This window comes from Hippopotamus amphibius, chromosome 6 (assembly GCF_030028045.1).
Source record: "Hippopotamus amphibius kiboko isolate mHipAmp2 chromosome 6, mHipAmp2.hap2, whole genome shotgun sequence".
NCBI classification, from domain to species: Eukaryota; Metazoa; Chordata; class Mammalia; order Artiodactyla; family Hippopotamidae; genus Hippopotamus; species Hippopotamus amphibius.
The window spans coordinates 165,255,776-165,267,593 of NC_080191.1; the positions used below are offsets into that span (position 1 = coordinate 165,255,776).

At 36.2% G+C, this 11,818-nt stretch overlaps 1 protein-coding gene across 1 annotated transcript; it reads left to right on the forward strand.

Annotated features, from left to right (window-relative positions):
• The first annotated feature begins 925 nt into the window (after positions 1-925).
• LOC130855615 (ribosomal RNA processing protein 36 homolog) lies at positions 926-2,208 on the forward strand. The gene has a single exon (XM_057739477.1). It carries the CDS (start codon positions 942-944, stop codon positions 1,698-1,700), a length of 759 nt encoding a protein of 252 aa, XP_057595460.1. The 5' UTR covers positions 926-941; the 3' UTR covers positions 1,701-2,208.
• The last annotated feature ends 9,610 nt before the right edge of the window (positions 2,209-11,818 follow it).

The following is an 11,818-nucleotide window of genomic DNA, read 5'->3' on the forward strand; positions in this document are numbered from 1 at the left end:
TAAGGGAAGCATCTATCATAGTACCTTTTACCTCATAGAGTTCAATAAATAATGTATTTGCCAATTAGCTCTAATTTTTACCGCCAATGGATTGAATATTCAAGTTTGTCATCATTTATCATCTCTAAATGTAGTATCTAAAAAATATTGTAGGAATAACACAAATAAAAGGTAAAAAAACACACAAATTTTTATTCACCACCTTAAAAATCAGGCACAACTTCTTATTTTTTTTAATTATTAGTATATATATGCTAACAATATTTATATGGTGAAGTCACACTACAGATACAGTTTCATAAGCCAATAATATTTCAGTACCTTAAGGACAGGGAAGATGTTCACTATTATATACTCAGTGTGTAATACATATTTATTAAGTGGAATTGAATATGAATTTTAAGCGTAGTCTCCATAACCATTATTTTTAAATGAGTGGTCTGTAATTTACCTAACTAAATTTATTGTTGCTGTAACCACGGTTTCCAGTCTTTAAGAGATGGTCCTAATTTATGACTGTTATAGATCAATGAATGCCTGTTAATTTTTAGTACTACCTTTCTCTCTAAATAGTGTCCTGATTTGAATAAACTGTATAATTTTGGTTAACTTTCTTATTTTATAAATAATACTCTGAGGGACATCTTTTCATATACAGCTTTTACTCCTCTGGCATTATTCCTATAGGAAGAATTGACAAGATTAGAATTCAGTCAAGTAGGGATATTTCAAAATAAATTGTAAATTCTTCCATTTGTGTGTGATTCTTTTAAGAAAGAAAAAGGATACTCTTCATTTTCTTATAATTTCTTATTTAATTATGTAATTTCATCAACGTTTAGATGGAATTAACCATATCGTCACTGTCATTTCTCTTCCAGTGGGTTTTAGGATCTATCAAAAACAATCGGCCATTCGTCCTCGGTGCGCCGCACGGGGGGATGTCGAGAGCAAGCTGCCGTGGCTGGGCGGCCGCCGGGTGTCCCCCCGGGGCGCGGGACGGCGGGGAGGACGGCTGCTCGCTGCGGCCCGGGAACCTGCGGAAGGGCACATCTCAAATGTCATTTGAAGAACTGTTGGAATTGCAGAGCCAAGTGGGGACTAAGACATACAAACAGTTGGTAACTGGAACCAGCACTAAGAAGCAGAATTCTCAAGCACCTGTCCAAAAAGCATGTGTTGCAGATAAGCACAGGCCTATGGAAATGTCAGCCAAGGTCCGGGTGCCATTTTTGCGTCAAGTTGTCCCCATCAGTAAGAAGGTAGCCCGGGACCCCCGCTTTGACGATCTGTCAGGGGAGTATAATCCTGAGGTGTTTGATAAAACGTACCAATTCCTGAATGACATCCGAGCCAGAGAGAAAGAGCTTGTGAAAAAGCAGCTGAAGAAGCGCCGTTCAGGGGAGGAGCATGAGAGACTGCAGCAGCTGCTTCAGCGCATGGAGCAGCAGGAAATGGCACAGCAGGAACGGAAGCGGCAGCAGGAGCTGCGCCTGGCCCTGAAGCAGGAGCGGCGGGCTGAGGCCCGGCGGGGCCATCGGCCATACTTCCTGAAGAAATCTGAGCAGCGTCAGTTGGTCCTAGCTGAGAAGTTCAAGGAGCTGAAACGCAGCAAGAAGCTAGAGAGCTTCTTGAGTCGAAAGAGGCGCCGAAATGCAGGCAAGGACAGAAGACATCTCCCTTTGAGCAAAGAGCAGTAAGGAACTGTCCTCAGCTCTGCCACTGCCACAGAGAGAAATGCGTCTGTGGGGACATATTTGGGCTTGGCCTGTTCTGGTTCTTTCCCATTTAAGGACAAGGGTCACAGCTGTCTTGGAACTAGACTGGCTCAGAGTTGACTGGAGGGCTCTTGGACTGCCCAAGGGCTGGACAAGAAGAGCAGCTCCGCCTTCTGCCATGCCACACTTCCTCTGCTTGCATCTGGGTCATCATGTCCTCGTGTCCTCTGTCCTCCGTCCTCCTCCTATCCTTGCAGACCAGTGAGTGACCTTGAGAGCAGCTGAAGGCCGTAGAGTCTGTGAGTGGCTCCCAGGACTGGGACTTTATGTAGAAGCCAGTTCATAAACACTTCTGTCACTCATGTTTTTATTCTGCTTCTTTTGTGGGTGGCCTAGAACTACTGTTTCGGGGGCCATATGTGAGGTGGGCAATAAACCCGAGGCTCTTACAAAGTGCGAAGTCAGATCAGGGCCCTTCCTACTTAAACCCAGCAGATGACACAGTCATTCAAAGAGGGAACCAATCCCACAACTCATCTACTTAGCTTTGGTTTTGGATGCAAGGGGTAGTAGGAGGTGAGGACAAAAACTTCCCTGATAATGTAAGCATGGCTGGCTCTCAGTACTGTTTGGGTAGAGAATTCATACTGCCTGTGTGGACTGGAAAATCTTCAAGGTGACAGTTCAGTTTAAAGTGATCTCAGGTTGGTAGTGCCTCCAGGCACTTGGCAGAAGCAAATGCATTCTTCTCTTGAGGATTGTACTTTAAACCCAGGCCTCAAGGAATTCTTTCCGATAAAATTTCAAGGAATATGAGCTTACAGTGGAAACAAGGCACACAAGGAAAAAAAACCCCATAAGCAAGGGTCATTAGGAACAAAGCAAAAGAATCAGACCAGCAAAGACCAAGATGTTGGAAGTATAAAATACAAAATAAAAAATGTCTTACTTATGTGTAAAGTAAAGCTATGACTAATGAAAAAATATCAAAAAGGACGAAATTGGTTTGATTAAAAAATTTTTAATGAAAAAAGTAAAAAAAAAAAAAATCAAGACAAAAACATTGTCTATTCTCTATAAACCTTTATTTTACAAGTGGCTTCCAAACTGTGGTGTGATTGATCAATTCACTCATGAACTCTAATAGGTATTAATTTTTACACAACATTTCCTTATTTTTATAAGTTAAATGAAAATTTCCTAGATACTCCCAGCTCAGTAGGATTGTCAAGAAGTTGATTATCAGTGTTTAAAGGGCAGCTTTCCCTCTTTAGCACTTACGTGGTCCTAACATTTTCATGAGTATCATTGGTTCCTTTGGTTTTTCAGGCAGTGTGTGGTGACTTTCATGACTTTCATGGTTGAAGTCTTCCTGGAACACAGGGATCCTCAGGTTTCTCTTGGAGCTGAAGTTGTTTGAGCACAGCTTCTAAAGGAAACTGCATGGCTATTTTCTATCCAATTTTCAGGGAAAACATACCTAGCCATTTTCCAGGGTTACTTTCTGTTATAGTCAGCTCTGGCAGCTATAACATATTACCATAAACTTTGTAGCTTAAACAACAAATGCTTATTTCTTACGGTTCTGGAGTCTGGGAAGTCCAAGATCAAGGTTCTGGCAGATCCAGTGTCTGGTAAAATCCTTCTCCCTGGTTTGCAGATGGCTGTATCCTTAATGTGGTAGACAGAAGAGTGAGAGGGAGCAAACTCTTCTATCTCTTCTTACAAGAGCACTAATCCCATTCATGAGGTCTCCAGTTTAATGACCAATGATATCACAAAAGCACCACATGCCAGTACCATCACATTGAAGGTTAGGATTTCAACAGATGAATTTTAGAGGGGACACAAACTTTCAGTCCATAACATTCTCCTCTTGTCTAGTCCCCAGGGCTTCCTTGTGAATAATTCAACCTAATTCTCAAGGGTCTAAGCCTTCCAGAACACTGCTTATGCATGTTGAGAATGTCTTCAGAGCCACTCCAACTCCAGTTGGAGCCCCTAAAACATAAAAAGCTATTAATTACTCCTAGTGGGGAAGATAGCCTAGAACTAAATAACTCCAAAGCCTACTTAGTCTCCGTTGCTGGAGGGTAAAGTGTGGAATAAATGAGAGATTCTTTAATATTTCTTTGTTGAGATAATATTATTTCAATAATAATAATAGTAGTATAGCAATGTCTTTTTGTTTTGTTTATTTATTTTAATGTATTTATATGTTTTATTTTTGGCTGCACTGGGTCTTCATTGCTGCATGTAGGCTTTCTCTAGTTCTGCGAGTGGGGGTTACTCTTTGTTGCCATACGCGGGCTTTTCATTGCAGTGGCTTCTCTTGCTGTGGAGCAGGAGCTCTAGGCATGTGGGTTTCAGTAGCTGTGGTGCATGGGCTCAATAGTTGTGGCGCACAGGCTTGTTGCTCCACAGCATGTGGGATCTTCCCAGAGCAGGGATCGATCATGTGTCCCCTGCACTGGCAGGTGGATTCTTAACCACTGCACCACCAGGGAAGTCCCCACTAATGTCTTTAAGTGATAGCAGTTGAATATTTTTTTCTTTTTCCTTTCCATAGCATAATTTATTTGCCAGCTTTGAGAAGCTCATAGGGAACCTGATATTTATGTGGGATGGGGGACGGGATCAAGGTAGAACTTGGTGAAGTGGTGTTAAGAGAATCACTTGCTCTCTAGTAGCTCAGAACCTAGTAGCAAGACAGGTAGCTCACCACTAGTCTAGTGGTTGAGAGCAGACGCTCTGGATTCCAATCTCAGCTCTGTCACTTACTGTCTCTTGTCAAATTAACTGATTTCTCTATACCTTAGTTATCTCATCTGTAAAATGGCTAATAATGCCCTTCTAGGATTGTTGTGAATATTGTACGCTAATATATATTATAATATTATTAATATAATATTAAAGGAACTTAGAAGAATATATAATGCATAATAAGGGTTTAATAAATTTTAGCTATAGTTGTTAAGATAAAGCAGACTATCATATGGTGTGAAAAACACAAACCATATGTTAAAAGGAAAATGAAAGAGAGAAATTAGATTGTCCTGGAAAGATCAATGATGTTCTCACACAAGAGATGATTTTTAAGTTGACCTTTGAAGAATGGGTAGAAATCAACAGGTAGAGATAAGCTGATCATTCCATACAGGAAAAGTATGAGTACTTAGAAATGCATGATGCTTTTTTTTTTTTTTTCTAAAATATTCATTAGCCTCATATGTGAGGCAAAGAGGATGCAGGAGAAGGTTTTCAAGTGACATAGCATGAAACCATGTTGGAAACATGAGTTGAGGCAATTAAAAATTTTATATACTATGATTTTATCCTCTTAGGTAACAGAACATGATCAGAGGTTTTCTGAGCAAGTAATACTGCGCTTTTTATGGAAACAATGACAGCAATGCTATGCCTTTTTTAGAAGGGAAAGAGACTGAAGACAGGTAGATTTCTGAAAGGGTTTGTGAGTGAAGATGGAGCAGGGAGAGTTAAAGATAATGGTGGCTCTTTGCCTGAGTGACTGAAAAAATATGCATCCTATTAACCAAGCTAAGAAAAATGCTGTACACGGTGCGAATAATCAGTAAAGGAAGTCTGGCCTTTAGGGCTGTCAATCCTGTATGTTTCTACCCATCTAAATTTGGCATGCAGATGGTACCCATTATTATTATTGTTGTTTAACATTTGCTGAGTGTCGACAGCAAGCTAAGCCTGCTGCGGCACATTGGAAAGGCATGCACATCTCCACATTTTCCCTCCCACCTCCATCTGGTCCCTTCACTTTGTTATTGTCATATTTTCTGGGCACTTGTAAGTTGGTCACTGGTTTGTTATTCACTTAATAATTACCAGTTTCTTGATGGTCAAAAGACTGCAAGCTTTTGAAAGTGCATTTATCAATCAATAATTCATAGGAAACAGCTACACGATATGCCCTAAAACTTTGTTTAAATAAGGGTTGCCTCAACTGTATTGAGTGCTTGGCGATTTGGTGACAAGTTTTGCATTATTGCTCATTGGATCTTAGACAATAAAGAAAGTTACTGTTTTGTTTCAAAATATCTAAAACCACAGAAAAATGCATAGAGTAATATTACAGATATCACTGCTTCATGTACGCACAGACACATACACATCTATTTTTTAATTAAAGAAAAAGGTCATTATAGATAAACTCAAAATCTCTTTTCTTCTCCACCCAGTACTAGTTGCCTCTCTCCCCACAGCTCCCAGAAGTAATCACCATGAAAAACCTGATACATTTGATATCCTTCCAGCCAATATTGCTGTACTACCTGTATGTACATCTTTATAGAACATATAGTTTTGCATATTTTTAATTAAAGTCTTTTACTCTGTGCATTTAATTCTAAACCTTGTTCACTCTGCATTTTTGTTCATGGTCTCTATGATTAATCTCAACTACTGCTTAGTATTAAGTCTCTCAATTCAGGAACAAATTATAATTTATTCATCCATTCTCCTATTGGTAAATATTTTAATTGGTCCTAATCTTTGCTATTGCAGATATTATTTCAATAAAAATTTTTGCATGTGTACCATGTGGCACATATACAGGGCTTTTTCTAACAATTGAAATTCAAATTACCGGGCCCTTGGGTATTCGTGTATATTCACATTTTCAACTTTAGTCAATATTACAAAAACTACTCAGTAATATGACTGTATTATTTTGCACTTCTATTAGCAATGTATGTGATTTTTGGTTTCAATGGCATACACCATGATTTGGTATCGTTACCAAGGATTGTAACACTTGACATTATGAAGATGTCAATTCTCTTTAATTGTTCTATAGGTTTAATGCAATTCTGTAAAATAAATGTGTCAGGCATACGTGATCATCAATTTATATACTGTACATATATACAGAGATTGACATTTTATCTATTTTTATATGGATAAATTTCCACATTTTAATTCTCTTAATGTCATTAAATTTCTTCTCCCATTTCATATTGGTATGGTCTAAAAAAAAATACTTGTAATTAACCTTTTGCTTCATTGAAACTGTTAAACGTCATTTGGGATTAAGAAGCATATAGATTTCGACTGATTTCCAATTTACAGCATTTTAAAAATTGTTATATAATAATATTTTCAATGCACAGATTCTAACACTTATTTCTCCAGCTTTTTATTTAACAATAGTATGATAAACAGAAATGAGAGAGAGTTATGAGCTCTGAGAAGGTCCTTGGTTTTATTCCCAGCTTCAGATAGCAAATCTGAGGTCATCTTCATGTGCTTTTATTCCACATATGTCAAAGCTGTTTATTTTTAAATGTTTAGAATCATATCTTCTTCTGATCTTTAAAACTCACAATGATTAGGGAATCTAGATCTTTGAAAGAAAGTCCAAAGATATGCCAATGGCATTAAATAAAATCTGAATCTCAGTTTTTTAGGACTACATCTCTTTACTTAGATAAGGATTTACTTCATTTTTTTTTCTCCCTCTATTTGGTAGAATTGAAAGTATTATTGCTTCTTGGCTCGAATGAGGGAATGGCTCACATTTATGTAATACAATTTATTCTTACAAATGGTCTCAAAAGTGAGGTAATCAGACATTGAGGCAACATAAAAGTTATTATCATAATAAATTTATAAATTTATATGCATTCTTTCTCTTCTTTATAAGTCTGTGAGGTCCTTGATGCCATGCCTTACATGTGAGACCCCTGTTTTCAGATCAATGTTTTATTTTATGCCTCAATATATCAGAGGATACTCTCATACTCAAACTGGTTCAAGCAAAAAAGTTAATTTATTATTTCACATAACTGAAAAGTCCAGGGACAAATTTGGCTTTCAGGAAAATTGGATCAAAGATGCCATTAGAATTCTGTCTCTGCCCCTCAGTTCTGCTTTTCTGTGTTCTGGCTTCATCCTCAAGGAGATGCTCCCACTGAGCAGTATGCAAGCTTCACACTTACATTCAATAGCACTGTAAACCTCGTGGAAAGAGTGCTCCTTCTTTTAATAGGTCCAGTGAATTTTCAAAGATTGAGTGATAAGCTTGGCGTGAGTCATGTGTTGATCCCTAAACCAATGACTGTGGACAGCACATGTCCTGCTCTGATCAGATGTGCATATATTGACCCCACCCAAAGTCACAGATGCAGTGCAAATTCCAAATATCCAAATTCTTGATGGATATTGAGAATTTATTAATAGAAAATAGTAAATAGGTGCTGGACTAGCATAAATGAGATAGCAAAACAATACACATGCTGGGACTTCCAAGGTGGTGCAGTGGGTAAGAATCCACCTGCCAATGCAGGGGACACGGGTTCAATCCCTGCCCCAGGAAGATACCACATGCCGTGGAGCAACTAAGCCTGTGAGCCACAACAATTGAGCCTGTGCTCTAGAGCCTGTGAGCCATAACTATGGAGCCCATGTGCCGCTGCTACTGAAGCCCACACGCCTAGAGCCTGTGCTCTGCAACAAGAGAGGCCACAGCAATGAGAAGCCAGTGCACCACAATGAAGAGTAGCCTCCACTCACTGCAACTAGAGAAAGCCCATGTGCAGCAACGAAGACCCAACACAGCTAATAAAATAAAATAAATAAGTAAATAAATAAAATTTAAAAAAATACATATCCAATACCTGAAATGGAGTAATTAAAGCCATTAAATAATAAAAGTAAAACATGAATGAAAGAATGCTCTGGGGTTTACATTTGAAAGAACAGTGTTGGAGTTATGGTTCTGGCACTTTCAAGCCCTGTGGACCTCTGTAAATAACATATACTCTGTGAACTTTGATTTTTTACTTTTTAAGGAATAAACAAAATGTTTATTATCCACTAGTGAGATAATTGTGTACAGAGGAAAATTCAAAAGCATTTGAAAGATAAAATAATGTAACAGTTCATCAGCTTTGTTGGAACTTAGATATCATAAAAGTTAACCATAACTTCCCAGGTGGTGCAGTGATTAAGAATCCGCCTGCCATTGCAGGGAACATGGGTTTGATCCCTGGTCCAGGAAGATCCCACATGCAGTGGAGCAACTAAGCCCATGCACAACAACTACTGAGCCTGTACTCTAGAGCCCATGAGCCACAACTACTGAGCCTGTGAGCCACAACTACTGAAACCTGCATGCCTAGAGCCTATGCTACGCAACAAGAGAAGCCACAGCAATGAGAAGCACGTGCACCACAAGGAAGAGTAGCCCCTGCTCTCCTAAACTAGAGAAAGCCTGAGTGTGGCAACAAAGACCCGACACAGGCGAAAATAAAAATAAATTTTAAAAAATTAACCATAACTTTATGCTTTAATCAATGGTGCAATACTGAATTTAAAAAATATTCTATCCAAAATACTAACAAAAATATAAAGCATTTAAGAAAAATGTCCCACAAATATGTATGTACCTTCATTAAAAAAAAAAAGAAATTAAAAACATTGTCAGGTTTATTAGGCTATAATTTTTATGCAATAAATTTTTCTTTTTTCCAAGTACAGTTCTATGATTTTTAACAATGCACACAATTGTGTAACCACTAGCACACTAAAGATAGTGAACATTTGCATCACTCCCAAAAGTTCTCTAATGCTTCTTTGTCAGTCTACTTTTCCCACATCCAGCCCCTGGTTACCACTGTTGTTTTTTATTTGTGCTTACAGTTTCGCTTTTTTCAGAACATCATGTTAATGGAATAATATAATTTGTGGCTTTTTGAATCTGGCTTCTTTCACTTAGCATCGTGTATTTGCTAGTCACCCATGTGTTGCCTACATCAATAAATCCTTCCTTTCTCTTGCCAAATAGAATTCCGTTCCATGGTGTTCCACAGTTTGTTTATCCATTCAACAGTTGATCAACATTTGCGTTGTTCCTAGCTTTTGACAGTTATCAACATGCAATAAACTTTCCCATACAAGATTTTTTGTGAACATGTATTTTATTTCTCTTGAGTAAATGCCCAGGAGAGAGATTTCTGAGTCAGATGGTAAGTATCTAACTTTGTGAGAAAACTGATTTCTAACATGTGTATACTATTTTGCATTCACACCAACAGTGTATAAGTATTCCAGTTGCTCCACATTCTTGCCAGTACCTGGGACTGTCTGTGCTTTCTATTTAGTCATTCTAATAAATGTGTAATAATATTTCATTGTGATTTTAATTTGCATTTCCTTAATGACTAAAGGTAGTGAGCATCTTTTCATGTTTATGCTTTCTACCTGTGCATCACCTTTGATGAAGTTTCTGCTCAAATCTTCTGCACATTTTTAATTGAGTTATTTTCATATGAAATTATAACAGGTCTTTATATATTCTGAATACAAGTCCCTCATCAGAGAATTATTTTGTATATATTGTCTTCTAGTCCAATGTTATCCTGTCACTTTCTAAAGAGTGTCTTTTGAAATGCAAAACTGTTAATTTTAAGGTAGTCCAATTTATCAATTTTTTAAAAAAATTATGGTTCATGATTCTTGTGTTGTAGCTAAAAAAAATTTTGTTTGACCCAAGGCCACACGAATTTTCTTCTAAGTTTTCTTCTACAAGTTTTACAATTTTAAGTTTGGTATTTCTGTTTATCACTCATTTCAACTTAATTTTTGTATGGTGCAAGGTGGGATAGAGAGTTCTTTTGTAGAAAAATATCTCAAAGTTTCAGCATTATTTGTTTAAATTACTATCCTGAACTTCCTTGGCTTCCTTAATGAAAATTGGTTAACCATATATGTGAGTCTGTCTGGAATCTCTTTATTATTATTCTGTAGGTCTATCCTTTAGCCAATACCATACTGTGATCGATTAAACTGATAGATAGTAATGAAATAAAAATATGTATGACAATTATATATAAATATATACATATTTATGCTATTTTTATCATCTAGTATTTACATAAATTGTATATATTGTATATAATTATGTACATATATGTGTGCCAGAAACAGAATATAAATTCTTTTTCAGCATACATGGAGTGTATTTATCAGAATTCAAATAAATTATTTTAAAAACTCTCAAATACTTGCTAGCAGACAAAACACACTCTGTGATCAAAAACAAGAAAAACTGAAAATAAATGAATTAAAAATTTGAATCAATAAGCCAGGAAAAGAACCATAGAATAAGAAATCTAAAGTACATAGAAGGGAGAACAAGATAAAAGCACAAATTAATAAAATAAAATTGTATGATATTTCTTATACTAAAAATTGCAGAGAATCAAAAAGTGGAACTTTGTACAGCTAGCTTTATGAGCCTGGTAAAACTATGATATCAGAGAAAAGAAAATATAAAAAATTATATAAGATTCTTAGATATGAATATAAACTGTAAATATATTAAATAAGTTAAGCAAATCTAATACAACAGTGTGTGTGTATCAATCTGCGGGATTCATCATAAGAGAGAAATTGGACTCAAATAGAAAAGTAATTGATTTACTTACATATTTTAACACATTAAATTTGAGAAATATTTAGATTAACAAAAATTACTCACTAAAATTCAAAATTTGTTGATAATTAATAATAATAACAATAATTTTTTAGCAAGGTAGGAATAGAGGAAATTCCCTTAACCTGATTAATGAGATAACTACTAAAAGTCAATCATAAGCATCATGTTCTATGATGAAACTTTAGGTGCATTCTAATTAATATAAGAATTAAGTGCTCACTATTTTCAATGAGACAGTATTTACCGTTTCAAATCCATGAAGCAAGACAAGAAAAAGAAAAGAAACATTAGAAGATAAAAATTAGTATCATTTACTTAGAATACCAATTACAATATGTAGGTAGGATGTAGAAAATATGATTTTCGTGATACCTAGTCCACTCACCAAAAACAAATATAATTTAAATATTTCAGCTATATTTAAATAAAAAATGTAATAGAACAATACAAAACACTTATGATAACACAAAATTATAAATCATATAGGGATATGTGAAACAAAGCTGAAGGCTGTAGAAATAGATGTGAATAAATAGAAATATAATATTCTCAAGTGAAAAGTACTACTATTAAAATGTCAATGCTTCCAAATTAATTTATTAACAATGCAATTCTGATTGAAATCACAAGA